The 24,596-nt window shown below is 29.8% G+C and overlaps 4 protein-coding genes across 4 annotated transcripts in view; 1 reads left to right on the forward strand and 3 right to left on the reverse strand.

Annotated features, from left to right (window-relative positions):
* Window positions 1-3,093: 3,093 nt before the first annotated feature.
* On the reverse strand, window positions 3,094-3,385 carry LOC111039939. The gene has a single exon (XM_022323612.1). It carries the CDS (start codon window positions 3,383-3,385, stop codon window positions 3,161-3,163), a length of 225 nt encoding a protein of 74 aa, XP_022179304.1. The 3' UTR covers window positions 3,094-3,160.
* Window positions 3,386-4,406: 1,021 nt separating this feature from the next.
* LOC111039957 lies at window positions 4,407-6,704 on the reverse strand. Its single transcript, XM_022323636.1, has 6 exons — window positions 6,097-6,704; window positions 5,905-6,037; window positions 5,512-5,644; window positions 5,165-5,446; window positions 4,539-5,100; window positions 4,407-4,473 (listed from the first exon to the last, which is right to left on the reverse strand). The coding sequence occupies exons 1-6, from the start codon at window positions 6,702-6,704 to the stop codon at window positions 4,407-4,409; spliced, it is 1,785 nt and encodes a 594-aa protein (XP_022179328.1).
* Window positions 6,705-10,327: 3,623 nt separating this feature from the next.
* Window positions 10,328-15,223, reverse strand: LOC111039970. The gene is made up of 4 exons (XM_022323662.1): window positions 14,807-15,223; window positions 14,320-14,511; window positions 11,371-11,519; window positions 10,328-10,619 (listed from the first exon to the last, which is right to left on the reverse strand). Exons 1-4 carry the CDS (start codon window positions 14,904-14,906, stop codon window positions 10,395-10,397), a joined length of 666 nt encoding a protein of 221 aa, XP_022179354.1. The 5' UTR covers window positions 14,907-15,223; the 3' UTR covers window positions 10,328-10,394.
* Window positions 15,224-23,423: 8,200 nt separating this feature from the next.
* LOC111039949 overlaps window positions 23,424-24,596 on the forward strand; it is a 3,803-nt gene continuing 2,630 nt past the window's right edge. Inside the window, exon 1 of the mRNA XM_022323623.1 lies at window positions 23,424-23,765. Coding sequence (XP_022179315.1) covers window positions 23,424-23,765 — 342 coding nt within the window. The remainder of the gene's footprint in view (window positions 23,766-24,596) is intronic.

Here is a 24,596-nt window from a genome sequence, read left to right on the forward strand (position 1 = left end):
TACTATATAGGTACAGTATATAATATGTACAATTTTTTTTGCATTAATTAGTCGACCACCTATGACAATGACAGAACAACTTCGGGTAGTGACTACGTATATGTATATGAGATACATTGTACAAAATGGTTTGTGTCGGTATTTATGGGTATGTACTGTGTACAAAAAAATCCCTGTTTTTTCAATATAATACTATATTCATAATATAATTTTATGTATATAAACGAACAACTATGAGCAATCTCTTTATAAAACCGAGATACGCTGATTAAGTGCAGTATTTTCTTTTTATTAATTTTTTTCCAGACGAATTCAGATTATATGCAGCTTCTTGTTACTACTATAATCTATCAATATATGAATATAACATTTAACATAAGACAATAATTTCAGACATTTTTAAAAAAATATATCTTCTAGATAATTTTAAAACTGTTACAAAAACTATATAAAAAAAAAAAAACAAAATGCATTTTTAATTTTATATTCGGAAATTATTAATTATTAAATACCAACGCCTTATGTAACTAAGCATACGATTTAAAGTTTAGATTAGGGGTGTGGTGGAATAATATTTTACATGGTAGGTATAACTGTTTCACCAATCACAGAAATTCTTCTAAGCTACTCGATCTTAATATATCAAACATTTCAAAAATATAAAAATTATAGAGGCAAAAACAATAAGCAATATATACTATTTTAGAACAATTATGTTCTTAACTACTTGAAATGTTGTAAAAACTATTTTCAAAAAGTTTAAATAGTTTTCGTGTAATTTACTATATTAATCAAGCAATGTACTATAATTTTTTGAAAAACACGGTTTTTATGTGGTGACTTGATGTCTCGAAGATTTTCGAAATTATATCCATAAGGGTAACACGTTTTGAACACTGAAAGGTTTCAAGGTTTTTTTTTTTTTGGAAGCCGACGTCATATTTTCAACCCTTGCGTTCCGGATTCGTGACCTTCACAGTGTATAAAATGTTGGAGGTACAATATAATACTCTACAAAGAACTACCCCTCGATTGGAATTTCTTGTGTACACAACGAAATTGGCAGCGGTTGCATTATTATATGTGTGTGCGCGCGGGCGTGTGTGTGTGTGTGTGTGTGGGATTGGATGTGGGTGGGTTCTGCGTACCTTTGTCATAAATCGAAACGATTTTCTGACGTTATGGACTTTTGGGAACAAATAGTGAGTACACAACAGATACAATATAATAGTATATAATGACGGTACCTACCATATATGGACATGTCGACGCTTCACGACGGCAGTAACGGAAAATAATCCTGTGTATTGTAGAATATTTCGTAAAACTAATGCATAGTATCGTGGTACTACCTATGCAGTGGATAAATAAACTACTTTATACGACGATATAACTTCGACGGTCTATCAAGGAAAATAATATAGTATATTATATAAATGTACAGTTTCGAATTCTGCTGCGTAATTGCACTACTTGCGTATAGATATTATATATGTTACTACGAAAGTCCACAAATGATGAGTTCAGACAGTCACCGTTTAATATCGTCATACACCAAAGTCATTGGTGAATGTTGGCATATTAATTAAATTTGTACTGTTTGTAAGCATTTACTAGCGAATGTCGACATTTATATAACGATATTGGTGAATGTTGGTAAGCCGATGTTATTTAATCTGATCTTATCTAATATTCTAGTACCTACCTTTTAACTAATATAGAAGGTATTGTACATACAAGTTGATGATTTCAATAAAATGTTTAATTATTTTACACTGTGACTTATTATATTTGGATAACCACCATGCTATTTGCTGCCACATTAACATTTTGTATGATATTGTCATTCAACGTAGTTATAGGGTTATAGTAGAATAGTGATTTGCACAATAACCAAAATATTTTTTTTAATGGAAAACATACTTGAAGTATTTTATAATAAATTTAATAATTTAGTATCTTACATATTAGCTACCAAAAATGGTGTTATAAATAAATTATACACTAGAAACTAGTTTTCAGAATGGAAAGAAAATTTAATATCAATCACTGATCTACATATGGAACAAAAAATTTTCTTAAGCCAAGCTTTTGCATCAAATTCATCAACCGGTGGGCAATGGTATATAAGATGTAATTGCAAAACGTAACCTATGTCAAAATTAATCAAAATCCTGATGTAAATGTCAACATCTACTAGTACATTTTATATTATTTATATTTTTCAACTTTCAGCAATTTAGTAGGTGAATGTCGACATTCACTAAGTGATTGTCAGCACTCACCAATTACTGATATTCACAATAACATATACATAAATTTGACATAAATTTACCTTATATACACGCTATATTGAGAACGAAGAATCAACTAGTTATCGTAAAGGTGATTTGTGTTTATAGATTCTGGTTATAAAATTAAAGACAATTTTTATCATTCCGATATCAGTCAATTTTTATTTCGTTTCAATTATTTATTCATTTTTCAAGAAATAATGTTGAGTAAAAATGTCTTTTAAAATATTTTAAATTATCATGAATTTTTCAAGCCATTTGTTGATTTTGTTAACTTTATGTCGTGTGCCGCTTTATATAAAGTATATAATTTCTCGACTAGTAAATAAATTATTGTTACAAAATAATTGTACCTTAATTCAATTTACTTAGAATTTACAAGGTATAAGAAAACAGTTTTCAGGCCAATATGTCCTTAGTATATTATTCATTTTCATTTACCTTACGTTAGAGTTCACATTTGTTAGTCTTTTTATAATTAGGTTTGTGTTCACACACACAAACACACTTACAAATACATACATACACAGTGTGTTATGAATTGTGTTTAATTTTAAGGCATTCCTAAACGTTCCATTTTATAGAATTGTACATAGACATAAAATGTTTTTAATCAAAATTGATAATAACTCTATAACTTCAAATACTAAGCGTAAACTAAGTCTTAGCGTAAATATTTCTTTATTAAGTTTTACCATTTTATAAATACAATGATTGAAAATTATAATGATAATGAAAAGCAAAGTACCACTGATCACTTATTTTAAATTAAATTAAATTAAATACAAGATTGTTTGTTTTTTAAAAGTTAATGATGTAAAAATTAGAATCAGGGCGTAATTTTGTATGTAAAAATATAGAACTTATTAGCCTGTTCGCCAGAAAAATCTGGAGCCAGAGAAGTTTTTAATGCTGTTTTTGGTATCCGATGCCGAGCGTGTGGGTCTCAGATTGATTTTGGATTCATCCTTTGGCAGCAACCAGTTGACTAAACCTCTCTGTTCATTGGACAACATCTGTGGCAAGCCATCGCACGATTTGTCACTGCTAACTGCCATTAGGTACTTTGTAGAGTTGACCATCTGGTACATCTTGAGTATGCGGAAATAAGATAGATAGACAAAAATTAATCGACCTAAATTTATAAGGTATGTTAGGAAGCACATCTGGGGTCAAGAGAGCTAATTCTGTCCTTAACTCGAAACTACATCAAACTGTCGTTCTGAAGTTGTATTCAATTAGATGATCATTTTTATCATTTATTATCATACCCATACGAATTGTTTTAAGTGTAATAGCATACAATAGTTTACTATAAATATAATAAAAGAGATTTAAGATATGTGTATCATATAATTATCCAAAGATAGGTTGGTATTTTATTGATTATTTTAAAATTTAAAATTTGAAATACAAAATTATTAATTTCATTCATTATTTGTAAATATTCATTATTTTTTTCCAACAATTTAATATATCTATAAGTATATTAATAAGGCTAATAGAAAATTACATGTTCATTAACCTCGATGAAGGTATATATTCTGTATCAAATGAGCAATGAACCTCGGGTGGCTACTTATATTGTCAGGGTCTGTCACACTACTATAGCAATTTTATTATATGGCATTTATGTTTATACTNAAACAATGTACATTCTATAAAGTATTTGCTATAAGAAAATGGTTTATAAATAATTCCTAAAAATGTGATTGTATACAGAATATTAAATAAAAATTGATGCTACTATATTTTATCAGTTTTTTTTTATTTATATGTTAACATTGTCAACATATTATATAGATGGTAACCTTTACAAAAATTTGAAATTAAATATTAACTAATATTGAGTATCTTCGATCTGAAATGGAAAAAAAAAAAAAAAAAACCTTGATTATGACTAACATCATTCTAAAAAAATTATATAAACATGATATTTACAGAAATTATTATATAAAGTATTTACAGATATGAAGTGTTTACAGAGTATTTTCAGGTTATTTTCAGGTTATTTAGATAGATAATAATAATAATAATTTAATCAACATGCAGTAAAAATAATTATCAAAAATATAAAAACAAATATTGACGTTATAATTAATATATTATAACTTAATATCCACCGTCCTCCATCATTGCAATCATCTCTGCTTCCACCCGCTCAAGTTCTTTATCTTCCCTATAAAGTTCAAAAATAATATAAGTAAAATAAAATAAAATGTATTTTTTAATGATCTATCTTACTCTATACGATAATGACCATGAGCTAAGGTATGAATTTGGTCGTCGAGCACATGTCTCTTATCGTCCGATCGGTTTAACGCTAATTTAACTGTTGAAATTGTTTTCATCTGATGTTTGTACGATCTAAATGAATTGTTTACTCTAAACGGTGTATATTCATTCGATGATGATGTGTGTCCAATCGATTTAAATAACACAGATTGGTTGATTGCCATAGATCGTGCACTTTGCTCGTCGATCATTGGACTGTCCCAAAACAAACATTTTTTGTGATCTGCAATACTCAAATGGTTTTTCACAACATGACCACTTATACCTTTGGCTATAATTTTTTCATCACCAGCTAAATTATATGCATAAGATTTAGCTCTTAGAGCTATAAATTCCCTAATAGCTACCCCTTTACATTCATCAGTAAAGGTCCCAGGAAGTTTTTTTCTCTCGATACAATAGCACGGATGATCTGATGAAAAGTTTGAAGTATCCATGCGTTGTAATAAATCAGGGTTGTTCAGCAGATCATTGTAGTAGTCTTCACTTTTTATATTGTAAATCAATGAATCTGAAATAAAAAAATTGATTAGATAAGTTATTACAATATAATAAATTATAATGTCTATAAATACCTGTATCCGTGTACATCAGTTGAATATTGTCACCATAAGTTTTTACCATTGATTCGTAGTGGAAATCATAAATTAAAGTTTTTGATATGTCCAAAATAGAAAATCCAACATATATTGGTTTATCAAATTTTAATAAATCATCGTTTAAATGTATGGCGACCAGGTTTTCGCTATATATGGTAATGTCCTTGAAAGTATTTAAGTTAATTAACTTTAAACACTTTTTTTCATTACACACCAGCATCATTCTTATTCGATTTCTCACATTTTCCAACGTTTTTCCTGCAAGTAAGGATAGTTTTAATCACGTTTAAGCTAATATAGTTATTTTAATTAAATAAACATACCAAATACTGCATTGTTCATAAGTTTGAAAAACTCTCTTTCAAAATCGTTCATTGCATTTTTCCTCATATTTGTGTTTAATCGTATATACTTTTCAAGCCATGGAGATTGATCAAATTTTAAAACTCTGTGAACCTGAATAAAAAAAATATATTTAATAATCATAATATACTACAAGTAATAATTAGTATGTACAATTTTATTACTTTTTCCAAAACCAATCCTGCTTTTAAAGCTTGTTTCAAAGCCATATAATGTATAACATATTTTTTTTTAGTTTGTAAATTATTGGCAATGAGTTTTTTTATTTTTGATCCAGTGGTGGCTATCTTCTCTGGAAGGTAAAGTAATTCATTGTGGAGGTTATGTAACGACATGGGGTATGATATATCTACCTCCAACGCATAACCTACCCCCGATGTATCGTTAGTGTTTTCCAATAATTTTAAAATATATTCATTGCTTAAATCTTCGTTATACCATTGAAATCCACCTTTAGGCATGTCTTTTGACATTGCCCAACCATACCTGTCAAATTAAATACAATAACTATTCATTCATTTTTATGTGAAAGGTATAATACATACAGATTCGTAGCGTCCAAGTACACAATCCACGAATCAGGTTTTGACGGGTCATATTCAGGAACCTCTTTATTATTAGCACACGCATATTGCATACTCACCTGTGTAAGTCCGCCTCGAATTCCAGCCTCAATCATCAATATTTGGTCGTAATCACACAAAAGTTCAAGTTCGACCTCAGTATGTCGAAGCATACAGTCAAACGACATCCCAGGTGCAGTATAATAATAATTAGGGTCTAATCCGTAGGTGTTTATGCATAAATCTCTAAAATTTTCAAAAACGTCGCAAAGAAGCATGACATCGACTTTTATATACCAATCGCTGTATTCGCCAAGAGTTTTAAAATTAAAATAATTCCATACTCGAAGTGCGTGTTGGTAATCAGCTTCATTTATGTGTGATTCAGTTAATGTACTATAAAATTCACTTTCGGGGGGTAGGCAGTTATCTTGCAACTTCCCCCAACTGTCAGTATATTCATATGGATAAATACCTTTCCGTGTTACCAGATCAATATCGATGTTATTAAATATTTTTTTTATTTCTCTAAATTTACCCGGGTCACATTGAGCTAAATTATCAGCCAGTTTTTCTAAACTAGTAGCCATAAATCTACAAGTATCAACGAATCTAATTTGAAATCTATTCGTAATATATTTTGTAAATTAAATCAATTTTTCTTCCGAGTTCGGTATTACATTAATCGATTGGGTATCAAAACCTAGCTGCGTAACCAAGAAATGCGAGTCATAACCCGAAAGGTTGTGAAAAAAACACGGTACAAAATTAGGCTTTACCATTAATAGATTACATTTACTGCATGTAGTCCCTCTGTATTTTCCGTTTAAATGATTGTGGTCTCTTACAGGTAAATTGTTATTGATAAATTTAGTCTTACAAAGTGGACACGTCCCCCGATCAGCGATACTACGGTGTAATTTATTATCATTATCGTTCATTATTAGCGGCACGTTTGTATTTAATAGCTTTTCTATTTTTAATCCAACTTGTACGATTTCTTGCAAAAACTTTTTTGCGACTTCACCCACAGCAAAACTTGAATCTCCGCGGAATATAACGGGAGTCGTGACAATTTCAAATTGTTCTAACAACTCTTGTGATACATCGTCACTTGCTTTAATATAAAAACAATAACTCATCACGTCATGATGGTGAATAATACTAGTATTTGATTCATAATCGCTATCATTTTCTTTTTTTAATATTGATTCGAAATCTGCATAGATTGCGAAGGGGTGTTTTTGTGTTCGTCCCCAATTTTTAAATTTCATATATGTATTAGGTTTTGGTAATACCGGACTCATTAGTTTATTTTTATTACAATTAATTTTATGATCTTTAAGCCTTTTATTTGCGTCAACGCCAGAATATGATTTGAAACATCGTTTACATAATAACACAGCATGTCCGTGCAAAGATAACTGCGACCCGATTAATTTTGGTAAATTTGTAATTCGACAATAATGGTGTTTCCCGTTTCCATCACCAAACAATAAAAGATCGTGGTGGTCATCTAATTCTTCATCACAAACTTTTGAAGGGTAAACTACATACGAATTTAAATTTGAATTATTAAGATTTGTTTTTTTTGACATTTTCTTGAGATTATTTTTATATTCACACCTCCCCCGTTTTAAACCATAAATATTGACTGACACCCCCGGATTTAATTTTTCAAATTTTTCAACATCTTTTAACGGAACAGGGAAACACAAAGTTGAAAAATCATAACTAGCCTCTACTTCAGTGTAATTCAATCCTACTCTTTCCGCATGAATCGGGTTGACTAAATTAGCTAAGATGCTATACTTGAAACATTTTTCATCATCATTTTGAACGTTGATAGTTGATTTTTTTGAATGTATACTAGCGGGCAGTGGTATATATGAGGAACCCCCCAAAGGTTTATAAATATTAACGTTCAATATTATTCCGTCAATACTAAATAAAGAATAACCGCTACCTTTTAAAACCATTTCTTCTTTTTCTTGAAGTATCTTTAGAAAATCTTCTTCCAACAGTTGGTTTAAATCGTCTGATTCAAATACAGACCTCGATTGAGTTTTAAACGCTCTGTTTTGTTTACTATCAGTGTTTGGTAAAATATATGTCGCCTCTAATTTTATATTGTATTTTATTGAAGTCTGCTTAACTATGTTATTTATTATTTCAAACATTCCGGGCTTTGAAGCTTGTAAAAACTCTCTCGCGTCTATAATATTATCTATATTTTTTCTATAATATTCTGTGCATAACCCCCTAAATGCGGACTTTGTTTTTATAAATTGTGCGGACGAAGTCTGTGTGTGTGTGGATGGGTTTTGCGTACCTTTGTCATAAATCGAAACGATTTTCTGACGTTACGGATTTTTGGAAACAAATAGTGAGTACACAACCGATACAATAAAATAGTATATAATGACGGTACCTACCATATATGGACATATCGACCCTTCACGACGGCAGTTCCTATGTAGTGGATAAATAAACTACTTTATACGACGATATAACTTCGACGGTCTATCGAGGAAAATAATATAGTATATTATATAAATGTACAGTTTCGAATTCTGCTGCGTAATTGCACTACTTGCGTATAGATATTATATATGTTACTACGAAAGTCCACAAATGATGAGTTCAGACAGTCACCGTTTAATATCGTCATACACCAAAGTCATTGGTGAATGTTGGCATATTAATTAAATTTGTACTGTTTGTAAGCATTTACTAGCGAATGTCGACATTTATATAACGATATTGGTGAATGTTGGTAAGCCGATGTTATTTAATCTGATCTTATCTAATATTCTAGTACCTACCTTTTAACTAATATAGAAGGTATTGTACATACAAGTTGATGATTTCAATAAAATGTTTAATTATTTTACACTGTGACTTATTATATTTGGATAACCACCATGCTATTTGCTGCCACATTAACATTTTGTATGATATTGTCATTCAACGTAGTTATAGGGTTATAGTAGAATAGTGATTTGCACAATAACCAAAATATTTTTTTTAATGGAAAACATACTTGAAGTATTTTATAATAAATTTAATAATTTAGTATCTTACATATTAGCTACCAAAAATGGTGTTATAAATAAATTATACACTAGAAACTAGTTTTCAGAATGGAAAGAAAATTTAATATCAATCACTGATCTACATATGGAACAAAAAATTTTCTTAAGCCAAGCTTTTGCATCAAATTCATCAACCGGTGGGCAATGGTATATAAGATGTAATTGCAAAACGTAACCTATGTCAAAATTAATCAAAATCCTGATGTAAATGTCAACATCTACTAGTACATTTTATATTATTTATATTTTTCAACTTTCAGCAATTTAGTAGGTGAATGTCGACATTCACTAAGTGATTGTCAGCACTCACCAATTACTGATATTCACAATAACATATACATAAATTTGACATAAATTTACCTTATATACACGCTATATTGAGAACGAAGAATCAACTAGTTATCGTAAAGGTGATTTGTGTTTATAGATTCTGGTTATAAAATTAAAGACAATTTTTATCATTCCGATATCAGTCAATTTTTATTTCGTTTCAATTATTTATTCATTTTTCAAGAAATAATGTTGAGTAAAAATGTCTTTTAAAATATTTTAAATTATCATGAATTTTTCAAGCCATTTGTTGATTTTGTTAACTTTATGTCGTGTGCCGCTTTATATAAAGTATATAATTTCTCGACTAGTAAATAAATTATTGTTACAAAATAATTGTACCTTAATTCAATTTACTTAGAATTTACAAGGTATAAGAAAACAGTTTTCAGGCCAATATGTCCTTAGTATATTATTCATTTTCATTTACCTTACGTTAGAGTTCACATTTGTTAGTCTTTTTATAATTAGGTTTGTGTTCACACACACAAACACACTTACAAATACATACATACACAGTGTGTTATGAATTGTGTTTAATTTTAAGGCATTCCTAAACGTTCCATTTTATAGAATTGTACATAGACATAAAATGTTTTTAATCAAAATTGATAATAACTCTATAACTTCAAATACTAAGCGTAAACTAAGTCTTAGCGTAAATATTTCTTTATTAAGTTTTACCATTTTATAAATACAATGATTGAAAATTATAATGATAATGAAAAGCAAAGTACCACTGATCACTTATTTTAAATTAAATTAAATTAAATACAAGATTGTTTGTTTTTTAAAAGTTAATGATGTAAAAATTAGAATCAGGGCGTAATTTTGTATGTAAAAATATAGAACTTATTAGCCTGTTCGCCAGAAAAATCTGGAGCCAGAGAAGTTTTTAATGCTGTTTTTGGTATCCGATGCCGAGCGTGTGGGTCTCAGATTGATTTTGGATTCATCCTTTGGCAGCAACCAGTTGACTAAACCTCTCTGTTCATTGGACAACATCTGTGGCAAGCCATCGCACGATTTGTCACTGCTAACTGCCATTAGGTACTTTGTAGAGTTGACCATCTGGTACATCTTGAGTATGCGGAAATAAGATAGATAGACAAAAATTAATCGACCTAAATTTATAAGGTATGTTAGGAAGCACATCTGGGGTCAAGAGAGCTAATTCTGTCCTTAACTCGAAACTACATCAAACTGTCGTTCTGAAGTTGTATTCAATTAGATGATCATTTTTATCATTTATTATCATACCCATACGAATTGTTTTAAGTGTAATAGCATACAATAGTTTACTATAAATATAATAAAAGAGATTTAAGATATGTGTATCATATAATTATCCAAAGATAGGTTGGTATTTTATTGATTATTTTAAAATTTAAAATTTGAAATACAAAATTATTAATTTCATTCATTATTTGTAAATATTCATTATTTTTTTCCAACAATTTAATATATCTATAAGTATATTAATAAGGCTAATAGAAAATTACATGTTCATTAACCTCGATGAAGGTATATATTCTGTATCAAATGAGCAATGAACCTCGGGTGGCTACTTATATTGTCAGGGTCTGTCACACTACTATAGCAATTTTATTATATGGCATTTATGTTTATACTTAAGTCGTATTAGGGTTATATCATATAATGAAGTTAACCGAATTAAACTGCTTTGTGAAGATGCCTACAGACTAAATTCATTATAATTAGATGCAACTGAAAAAAATGGAATGATTTATTTAAGTGGATCATTAATGAGTTCAAATATGTTTATAGATGCTCTGGTCAGTAAAACCCAATATTATTATAATATACTTACAGCACATCTGATATCTTGTTTGCCCATGAGTTTGGTGACTCGGCCGTATAGCATGACGGTCAATTTTTTATCGTTGGAGTCTACTGATGACGTGAGTGGTGGTGATAGACAGGGAAACACCAAAATTTCCATAACTGTATCATCAGAACCTAACGACAGAATAATAATACACGAGTTCGATGAATGTAGTAATCATGTTTGTACATTATTATTTATTATAGTCGATATTGTGACGAGTATCTATGACGCATTATTCTCACTATCACAATAATCATCAGACAATTATTTATTATCCAATATTTAGATTCAACATTGATATCAAGACTAGTGCTCTGTTAGTACGAGGTAGGTAGTAGGGTGGCGAAGGTATGATTGTAATAAGGGGTAGCTGAGATACAGGGGCAAATCGTTGTGAGTGTAGTAATGTTTAAAGTTTTGTGTTGCAATATATTTACATTTCATCAAATGAATATCAATTTCATAAAAATACTGAATTAATATGTTCAGTACTATCATTCTTCCTTATTTATAAGGAAGTTGTTAGATAAATTATATATGCATTACATTTACAATTCATATACTGTTATTTAAAATTATGAGAAGAGTAATGCATATATTGATTTTACAATGATGTGTGTGTGCTTTTTAAATTGTTTGAACCTAATCAGTTTTTCAAAAAGTTTATTTTGGTTTTTGATGTAATTTAAAATACCTGTAGATATAAGTACATGGAATTTTAATTGAATGTTAAATATAAGAGCACCAAAATTATTTCGGAACATTCCAACCCATTTTTATTTTTTAAAGGCATAAGAGAATTTCGAGCTTTCTTAGTTTTGTTAAAAAACTTGAAAATATAATACGACGTCCTTCATGCGTCGTTGTTATATCGTAACTACTAAATATTTTTAATGAGCGTCTGAAGCATTTTGACAAAATTCGGTAAGGTCACGAAAATTGGCAAATTATTTCTAGTTGGAAATTCATAAAAAAAATTTTTATTTATAACTAATTTGAAGTAAGAAATCAAATGTTCGTGCGTAAATTAATAAAGTTGCTCATACTACCATTTCCTATTTTCTTGTAAGTAATTCAAAACCTAACAATCCAGAGTACTTAAAATATTAATCAAATATTTATTATTTTATTATTTTCTTCACATTAAGAAATGTTCAATATAATATAGACAATGTTTGAAATTTTTATAGACATTTGAAATTTTTTTCCAATAATGAAAAGGTTTTTAATATTGAAAATACAAGTTTTATTGTAGCTAGTTACATAGCAATTGGGGAATATTAAAGATTAGTGGGCACGATTTTCCTATAAGTATTAAACATTTTAAAAGTTCAAATCCGGTCAAAATATATTACAATCTTGAACACTTTCAAAATTATTTTGTATTAAAAAATTATAAAACGTTCTAACTGTAACTAAAAAGTCAAAAAATATTTATAAACACAGTTAATTTCAATAGGCATTTTAAGTTCAAATATGAACAAAATTACATGTTAAGATCCAGGATATTGATTTTAGTTTCTTTGTGGTAATTCAAAAATATTCATGTATACTTGAGATTTTGGGAGTTCATTATTGTATATTGGATTTATTTAAACGAATGTTATCTACTGTAGTACTAATAAGGTTTAATAGTAAAATTAATCACTTTAATCCCAATGATAATATCATAAAATATAATTAGTAATATTTAAGTCCGACGGACTGTGTTCACTTAGAATCATTTTTCGTATACAATTGTTTTAAATTAGAGATCTCAAATTGGAACGTGAATCTGAATTTATACAATCACGTGTTTTTTGTTCACGTGTACTTAAGTTACTAAAAATTCGTGATTTAAATTCCAGTGTAATTAATTAGTAAATCACTGATATTTTCTTCGTGTGTGCTTATACCCTAATATTTATTTAACTCATTAAATTTTAATAAAATATTGAAAAAAGATAAGTTAATAATTTCCGTGAAAAACTGAAGACCAAAAAATATTTATACCTAATATTCTAAAAATATAAGTTTCATAAACAATACTATCGTAAAATGACGAGACTGGCTAATTAATATAACTAATTTCTGTAAGTCATATTTCAAGTTCTTTAGATCCTAGGTTTGAGTATCTGGAACATGAATCATTGAGATTCATGTTAGAGAAGTTCGTTATTATGTTCAAAATGTATTAAATGATGTTGTTGTTCATCAGCAACAGCCACAACAACATACATCGTTCGGTAATAGCGATCTCAAATTTTTATATTGTAATGAAAATCTTAATGAGAATGACATAGCTGATCAGTTTCAACTGATTTCAAGGCTACCTAGGAGAAACACAATTAAGAATTGACTTTGGTCCATTCGAATGGTGGAAAACACAGGAACATAAATATCCAGATATAGCTAAGTTGATATTAAAATATTTCACAATACCAGCAATATCAGTAAGTTTGGAAAGATGTTTTTCTACAGCAGGTAATATAGTTTCATCAAAAAGAAGCTTTATGCTGTCGGAGAATGTTAATATTTTGATTTTTCTTTATCAAAACAAGAAATTATTAGAATAAAAATGATTGTTTTTTTTTTTATAAATTATTGTTATTCAATTTCACACAGCATTTTATGGTACCTACTTATAGCCTATAGGTATACTATTCTTACTATAGTTTATAATACCTACATACACATGAATATCTATTTACCTGTTAAGATTTATTAAACTATAACATATATTATATAATAAAATATTATATTAATTGTCATTATTGTATTATGCGAGCAAATTATACATGTCAAAATATTGGACTTTTTGTCCAAAATAAATCAATAAATAAAGTTTAAAAAAACCTTTTTAATTTTATCAATTTTTATGCTATACGTAATTTTTGTAACGAAATTTATGAAATTGTATAATATAATGTATTTAAAATGTATTACACATACCTGAGGAACGTAGCTTACCGTTATTCAAACGGTTGAACTTCAATCTGAATGATTTTAACAAGAGAGTTTCGTCATGAGGTTTGAAGTTGAAGGAAGCACTACTTTTAACTGTTGACGAATCCGAAACATTAAATATGACATTAACATCTGCTGTTTCAATTGTGGGGCATATACCATAGTTGGATGGAAAGACTGTAACACGTAATACATCGAGACAAATATTATAGGTTTAGTGTTTATAATAGTTATAAACAGCGAATTAATAATAATAATGATATAATTGAGTATAAAATTAATACAAAATAATAAAACGCGTAAATAGCGAAATAATTATAATGATTGAGAATTTAAATTTAAAATAAAAATAACATATAACAGAAATCAAAAAAATTGAGAATGACTACATGAAAGATAATAACTAACACACTGTGTGAAATAAATTTAATTAAACAAAGAATGAAATAAGAACATTTATGTCGATACTTACGAGTGTTAAGATTCTCATCAGATAGCCCGATGCTGGCTGCGTTACTGGAAACAGCGAAAATAGCGATAATCGTCATAGTCATTGCTACCATGGACGTCATTGTGGTATTTTAAATGTAAATGCAGGAGACAATCAAGAAAACGAAGAAAATTTACTAAGTAAATAAACCGTTGGAGAAATATTAAATTAGGTATCTGGAACTGCCAGAGAAACGAGACAGGTAAACTAGTGAACGATAAGAAGTCGGTACACGGATCGCACAGTGGTAGCGAGACACCCTCGGCGTGCTCTTTTATAAGCCGCCTCTTTGCCGGGGGCGGTAGTAGTGATGGTCGTCCCCTCCACCGGCTGTGTATAAATATAAGTGATATAACAGGCTTTCACCGACCAATACTCCCGCCCACTAAACAACTAATATAATGTATATGTTACGAGCAATGTAAACCACGAATTTTTTTTTTAACCAACTAATATTATTTTTTATTATTATTACCTATATATAGTATTAATTGTATTCATGTATCATAATACAAAAAACTATGAATTTTTTGAAACACTGTGTACAAACTTATTTTTGTTGCTTATCGCACTGCTTATTTAAAAATCAAGTGTAGAAAAGCAGACATACTATGTAATTCCAAGTGCTATAAATCTTGTTCAAATAAATAGGTAATAATAAAATTATAATTTAATTTAAAAATGAAATTATGATACTGGTTAGTTTTTTTTTTTGTTATCCCCTCACAATATTTGTAATATTATGGTATATGAATTAAATTAATAATAATAACAAATAATATTAGTTGGTTAAAAAAAATGTGAGTTTACATTGTTCGGCCAGGACCCCGTTGACTGGATTGAATGTGTACATTGCCCGGTATACCACATTGCCCGTAACATATACATTTTATTTAATGTACCAAAAATGTTTCAAATTTTATCTATTTTTCCACAAAAATATCTACCCAAAAATTAAGTGTATGTGCATAACAATGGACATTTAATAAAAACTAGTTTATTTTTATACTGTATTTGTTTAGCTACTAGAAAAAGTACCAAGCATTGTAACAGCACTGTCGTATTATTGTCCTCTCATATTTTCAATTTATAAGTCCACAGATTGTAAAGTTTTAATAAATATGAAAGCGTTTCACAGTCTATTTTGTCTGTTTTATAAAAACTAATATAATACTTGTGTTAAAAGGCCACTATACCCACCACTCAACTACGGACCAGGTGAATAACTCAAAGATGTGTTTGTTCCTGTAATATGACAATTAAATACCTACAACTAGAGCACAATCAAGAATAATTCAGAAAACACGAGTGACAAAAGAAAATCTACTAATTAATGTTAGGCACTTTAACGGTTTGATAATTCCTGATTTATCAAATTTACTAAATAAATGTATATAATAATGAAATTGAGAAAATTGAATTTAAATATTTCCAACTCGATGTAAATATATAAAGATTTGGACCAGCGAATAGAAAATATAAACATTAAATTACAAATGAGGTGATATAAAAATTACCTAAAATGTACTGCCATGATTTTAATTTTTAATCATTAAATACTATATATTTATCATCGAACAACAATTATTTTTAACATACAATTATTTATTTTAACACATATTTTTATCATTATATTTTAATACTCATCATTTTGATTTTATATAGTATATTTAACATAGAAAAACAATTAAATTTTTACTGTGAATATTTTGAAAAATAATTTTTAATTATTGAATATTTTATCATATAAGTATATATCTAATTAAATTGCTATCATAATACTACTTATATTGATATTTTAATTTCATCATAATACAAAATGCATCATACGTGGTTTAAAAATACCGTACATTTTTAACTCGGTTATTATGAGTACAGTATATTGGGGTCTACTGGGTCTAGTGACGCGGATCATTTGTGGCCGGATATGATTTACTGGATCAAATGTCAAGCAAATCAATAATTTAAGGTCATCACTGCTTTGCCCCGGGCCCCCGAAAATTGTCTGAAATGGGTCCCTGTTAGGAAAAATTGCTCCAGGGGTTATTGTGTACCCACTGGTTGTTCCAAAAAATCTGTAACGTCAGAAAATCATTTCGACCCACCCACCTCCAATCCCACACACACACACCCACACACATTATTTCACCTAACTACTGCCACGATGTGTCAGAAATCTCCATACATGGTACCGGCATTATATATTAATATTATTGTCTTATATCCATGTATTATATACAGTTATTATTATAGCAATACAGCTCTTATTGTATCCATCCACTGTCTTCGTTAAATTGTCAGTTAGTATGTCATATTTAAAGATGCTAGACGTGAGTTTTGTTCGTCCAATCACCTATTTACTATTTACATCTACAAAATTAATAGGTTTATTGTGTTAGTTTAGTTTTAGAGTTAGGATGAATATATTTTTGATCAGATCTAAACTATTAATCAGGGATTTATAGTTCAAATAATGTAAGAAAATAAAAGAACAGTAAATATGATTATTGTTCAGTACACTAACTGAATATTTTTATAGAATTTATTATGGAAATAATACATTAAGAATCTTGATACATTATAGTTTAATTTAATATAAATTCTTAAATAAATGTATTTATTTTCAACATTTTAATTAGTGCTGATACCACTGATTGATTGTAGGTACCACTGATAGATTATAGAATAAGTATGGAGAGGGACAATATTTCGGGCTCAACAATTTTTTGGCAGGCTCGGAAGAGCCGTTCAAGGCAGGCTTGGACTAGTCTAAGGAAACTAAGGCTGGTAAATTAAATCCCACATTAAATTCCTGTCTATGGCACTGATTGGTAGGTACTTACTACGGGTGGAGACGTTTTCTCGTTAGTTTAATACTCAAGTTGAAAAAACTTCTAGTTAACTATTAGGAACAAATAATAACGCAAACTTCAGATCTTCATTACGAAATCAGCTAAACAATCCGGGTTCATTTTATTGTAAATTTTACCTTCCAATTACCTATTAGTATTTTTCTTGTATAAAAATTTTCATCAAAAACAACCATCAATTTTGTTTAGTTATGAATACAGGTACACTGCGTCTGCAACTGGAACAAATAAACACATTTGTACCTACCCATAAATTAAACCTGAAAAATATAACATGTATCTTAGGTATAGGGATGATCCATCAATGTATATATTATCTCTGGAAGTAGTAAAATTAATTAGAATTCATAATTGTACATTTATATAATATACTACATTATTTTCCTTGGTAGACCGTTGTAGTTATATCATCGTATTAAGTAGTTTATTTATTAATCCACTGCATAGGTTGTACCACGATACTACGCATTAGATTTACGAAATATTCTACAACACAAGATTATTTTGTCGGACTGCCGTAGTGAAGGGCCGATATGACCATATATGGTACCGTCATTATATACTATTATATTATATCGGTTGTGTACTCACTATTTGTCCCCAAAAATCCGTAAAATGTTCCAGAATATCGTTTCGATTTATGACAAAGGTACGCATAACCTCCACACACACACACACACACACACACACACACACACACACACACACACACACACACACACACACAAACACACATACACATAAAACACACATTATATCACTGGACTGCTGCCGCGAAGGGTCAGAAATGTCCATATATGGTACCGGCATTATATATTTATATTATTATATTATATCCATCTTGAAATAAATCTTTCCCATCGTTCCCAAAATCCGAAACGTCACACACACACAATACCCATATCTATAATATATATATAATATTAAAACATATTGCGCAGTTGATTATTATTATTATTTTTCCGTATATATCGTCGTATATACTACGTGGTTTCTATATAAAACAACTACGTAGTATCTACGAACTACGCAGTAGTTTTATGAAATATTCTACAATGCGCAACATCATATTGTTGGTCTGCAGTAGCGAAGAGTCGGAAATTACCTAACATGTGTAAGTCTTTTAATCTTTTATTATACGTTCCTGATAATCCGAATATACAATTTTTACGTAAAAAATCGAAATTTTGAAAATTGGGCGACGTGATGACACTTAGGAAGGTATTTGTTATAATTCTTGTTATAGTGTCGTCACTAAAATGATACATAAAAAAGGCCTATTCTTTTATGTATGTACAAGCTGAGCCAGCAAGGTTTTTATTTAATTTATTTTACTAAATATACTACACTAGTGTGTCTATGATCCAATAATTTACTTTAAAAACTGAAGTGTTCATAACGATCGGTTGAGTAATTTCTGAGGACATATCACACAAAGATTTTCATTTTCACATTTATATATTAGAAGATATTATAATGTTTAAAACATACTGTGTAGTTGATTATTATTATAATTTGTATCATGTTACCAGAAGGGTAAATCCCACTAACTTTTTCTTAAACACCTAGAAGTTGTAACAAAGGAGAAATACCGAACATATCAATTATTGCTCATATTGGTTAAGTATAAACTGAAAAATATCCTGGTAATGATTTTAATAATAATAAATAAATTAGTGACATAAAATAAACAGTTTTCGTCTAGCTGTGGAGCTAGATATCGTGTTGAAAATTTGAAAGATACGATATAAGTTATTCCTATTACTTATTGGTTGAAAATGTTGAAGGAAAGTTGTCAAGCAAACCTGGTTTGATCACACGAATACCTGTCACGTCGTAGTACATACCAAGTAAGTTGAGGTACCTCACAATGTACCTATTATATCTAGTAGCATGTACCAAATGTTCAAGTTCTTAATTTAGCAGCGCTCGAACTCGTTCAATTATAAAACTTCATCAATTCCTTTGGCATAATGCAAATTTAAATAGTGATTTAAATATTGATTAGCAAACGGTGGGACGGGTTCAACTATTGTATAAAATGTATATAATCATTGTTAAATCGTCGTACTACGCAGTTTCTATATAAAACAACTGCGTAGTATCGTCAAACTACGCAGTATTTTTTATGAAATACCCATTATACAATGGGCAACATTATATTCCTGGACTGCAGCTGTCGCGAGGGGTCGGAAATGTCCATATATATACCGGCATTATATTATATTATTGTATTATATTGGTTGTGTAAAATATTTTAATCTTTCATTGTACCTTCCTGAAAATTCCAAGCGTATTTAAACGTATCGAAATATGACACGGGTACACAAAAGACACACATATTCATAATATCTACAGAGTGTACAATAAAGGTACTGCTTATTTCATTCTGCACATTTTACTGTACCTACCGTTTTGAAAATGTTTTTGTCGTTTTTTTGTTCAAATACATTATACGTGTCTCTATTTTTTTTTTTATCAAAATAAATATATTTATTGCAGCTTGATTAATTTAAGCCAATGAGCAAAGCTCTTTATGATGAGTAAAAAGGGAGGACATGAGAAAGTATTAAATGTTATAAAAACGACACATGTCGGTTTGAGATTATTGGATTATTGAATTGTTAGCTATATTCGACAGCCACGGGCCCACGGGATCATCTCAGCCTATCATGGTTGGAATAGACAACATTGAAAAAACAAAATGACCGATGTGTACAAGTCGGACATCAATGTGAAGACTGCGAGGTAGTTATGTGTGTGCACTAGATAGTGGGTCAGAAACGTAACCAGACATTTTTCTATAAGGGGACCAACATTTTTTGGCCCCTTTCTGTTTTTTGTCAGCATTTTTATCATATATTAATATAGGTATACAATATATATCTTAAACAACTATATAAGGACAAGTCGTCTATTTTTATGGTTCGCTGTAAATCTTTCAGTAAATTCATCTAAATCATTACTTAGGTATCACATGGATAGGTTGTTAATTTTAATTTTGTTAGGTTTGTCTGTAATTGTGTTTATCAAATGTGCGTTCGAGACCCGTATTTAGAATTCCTGGTTTCTGAGGTTAGTATTATTGTCTTATCTCATTATCTCAAATTGTCGAGTGACGAATACTGCTTGTGAAATAAAATCTCAGGATTCAATTTTTGTTTTACGATCGTTAACTGTATGGAGTACCGTATAATAGACTCGTACATTCAGGATTTAGCCAGTTTAGTATATAATATTTAAAAATAAAAATCAAGGGAGCCAGTTCGGGGACACTGACTTTTCTTGGGGGGCCAGGCTCCCTTAGGCCCCCCCTTGGCGACGTTCCTGTATTGGGGTCAGACTTACGTGACATGAAGAGTCAGATTTCGCGGAAAGAAGAAAGAAGAAGTCGTTGGTCCGCAGCGGCGTTCGGTCCGTCGGGCCGTTGTATCGAGGTGTTTGAATATTGTGGCAGATTAGTTTCGGTTAAACAAGAACTTTGGTACAATATTATAAATTTTGGAGTCCATCTTGAACTGCTGTGGGAAAATGTTGACAACGACGACGAGACGGCGGTGGACGCCATGGATCGGTGAGTCAAGTTGCTCTAGCACTGCCATGAAACGGGGGAACGGGGGATGTGTGTTGCATAATATTGTTGTTGTTTAAAATTTATTATATTGCTTAAAGCGCGCGTTCGTAATATAATAATAAGTACACAAACTAACCTACTACGTAATAAGAATTATAATAATGGGGAATTAAAGAATAGTGATATTATTAAGGAGACCTAAAATTCTGTGAAGTAACAATACATTTACAAAGGCCTTGTCATAACAATTCCTTCATTATGAAGGCTTCATACAACAATTGAGGAAATGGCTTAACAACTGCGAAAGCGTAGTATAAGACCGTTGTTATGATCGTCGTAAGTACTACGTAGTCTCTATACGAAACAACTGCGTAGTATCGTCAAACTACGCAGTATTTTTATGAAATATGATACAATGTGCAATATTATATTTCCGGACTACCGTCGTGAAGGGTCGATATGTCCATATATGGTACTGTCATTATATACTATTATATTATATCGGTCGTATAAACACTATTTGTTCCCAAAAATCCGTAACGTCAGAAAATCGTTTCGACCCACCCACCCACGCTACAGCCATCCCACACGCACACACAAAACACACGATTATTTCCTCGTCCGTGAAGGGTCGGAAATGCCTATACATATATATATATGTACTGACATAATATATTGTTATATTATATCTATCGTAAAATAAATCGTTATATTGTTCAAAAAATTTCGAAATCTCACGCACACAGAATTCTTTTATATTGTTATATATATATACCGGATGATCATAGAAGTATGCTCATCCCCCTTTTTTTCTTTAATAATGAAGATTTTCAAAATCTGGTTTTTGAAATCTTTAAATATACTCAAAGACCATATTATCATTTTTTTGAAATTTTTTGTACCACTTAAGGAGTGTCCAGTGGCGATACAAACATTTCTTTTTCAAATGGGAACCATAATTTTTTTGCTGTAAATTATTTAGCGGATAACATTTTTGAGAATTTTGATATTGTATCGAAATCAAAATTCGAATGAGTAGTTTTATAGTTATTACACATTTTATACAAGGATAATATAGTTTATAATAGGGAATAAGGATTTGCTTGTACAGTATACTTTGTTATCTATGCACATAATATAAAATAATACTTCATTTTATATTTATTTAATCAAACACTTAAATAAATATCAAGTAAAAATCCTTCTTGAGTTATTTAGTTATTTTTCTTATACATATTGCTAATTCGATTGATGAAAAAAGATAATGAACCGTAGAAAGTCTTAAAAAAATATATCTAATTCCGTAGTCACTACGCGTCTACTGTCGAGTACTTTAGTACCTACCCACCTAGTTTCATCTCAGTCATTGGAGTGACCAATAATAAATATTACAGACAATTTCACAAAGCTAACCCCAATTATAAATAATTAATGTTACGAACAATTAATTATTAGTAAATTAAGAATCATTATTGATTTATAATTATTAAGATAATAAATTATTATTACCAAAATACCTAGCTAAATATTAATTAGTATTATAAATTTGATAAGAGCCTTACAAAATTGTAACCAAATTAAAAACCTGTTATTTTGTTTAATACAATTAAACATTGAAAGCCGACAGTATAACAGGTAGCTGCTAGGTATATATACAGAAATACTTATTGTACTTTATTACGTAATATTCTATTATAGTGTAATATTTTAATAGTTCTATACAAGATATAAAGCCGGTCCCACACGACTCGTGTAATCGGCGAATATTCGTCAATCGTACTACTTTGCGAGTCGTGTAGGAGATGTTTAATCGTAAAGCACGACGATTATTTTTACTCGCCGAGTCACTCGCGGTTTCCCGTTGATTGTCGGTAAATGTGACACGAGTCAAAGGAATTATAAATAATCGCGTCTCGATATTTCGGTAATCGTGGAGTTTCCCACACGACTCGTCCTGGCTCGGTACTCCCGCCACTCACTAGTTTAGTTTGTTGGAAGTCTGCAACGTGGTAATTTATGTGCAATTCATTTAGTGTACGCATTTTCGGTGACTATATTGCCTTTATTAAATTAATATTTTAATAATTTAATTCATAAATATTCAGTTTACTCATTAATTATTCATAGTATATTTTCGGTGTGTATTTTTTTAAAAATGGAATGGACAAATGAAAATACAATGGAATTTTTAAATCTTTATGAAAAAGAAGCATTAATATGGAATCCTAAAGATCCTTTACACAAAAATAGGAACGCTGTTAGTGATGCTTGGAACAGGATAAAAGATCAACTAAGTGTAAACTGTTCAATCCAAGATCTAAAAAAAAAAAAAGATTCACTGATGGCATCTTTTCGACCACTATCCCACAAAGTGAAGGATAGTATGAGAACGGGCTCCGCGGCAAATAACGTATTTAAACCTAATTGGATTTTTTACGAACCCATGGCAAAATTTTTACACAGTATTTATCAACCAAACGTCACAATTAATACAGAGGTATGTTTATATTTTTATTTTTATTTAAAATTGATTCATCGTAAATAGTCATTATTATTAATACCTGCTTTATTAATAAGTATTATCATAATAGTTAGTGGACGGGCCGATAGCATAAAATAATAATATGCGCACACCGGACACCTAATTGTTGACCACTAACACCTAGGACAGTTCTTGAAAATATGAGGACCAGCTGGGTGTGTAGTGGTGTAATAGCTCGAACAGCAGTGGTCGGGATTGCCGGGCAAATACTGTCGAGCTACGTAATGCGTGTAGTGTATTTATGTGTATTATTTGTGTGTTATGTGTGTATATATGTGGGTGTGTGTACAATAAGACAATAATAATAAAATGGTAACACGGTTTCTGGTAATAATTTGCTGTTGCTGTATAATACAAAATTTAAATAATAATGATACAAATATATTATAAAATTCACAGCAATATAATAGATATAAAAATATAATATAATTCACTGTAGCTATTAGAGCTACGTGAAAATATAAAAGATTAGCCCTTCTGGCTCAACAGAATAGCAATAATATATAAAATAATGCGTGCAAAATAACGTTCGGCCCTTATGACCAAACAAGATATAAATATAATGTTTTGTTAAATTGCAGTTAACAAAATATAAAAATAATGATAATATGCGGTCCTTATGACCTAGCAGAATATTTAGTACCTACCATGCGCCCTTCTGGCACGGCAGAATATAACAATAATTGTAACAAACATATAATAAATATAATAAAATAACTCACAGTTTGTGGAGCGCAGACTGGCCAGCTGGTCCTGTGCTATAATATGAAAATTGTACAAAAAAAA

This window comes from Myzus persicae, unplaced genomic scaffold, assembly GCF_001856785.1.
Source record: "Myzus persicae strain clone G006 unplaced genomic scaffold, MPER_G0061.0, whole genome shotgun sequence".
Lineage (NCBI taxonomy): Eukaryota > Metazoa > Arthropoda > Insecta > Hemiptera > Aphididae > Myzus > Myzus persicae.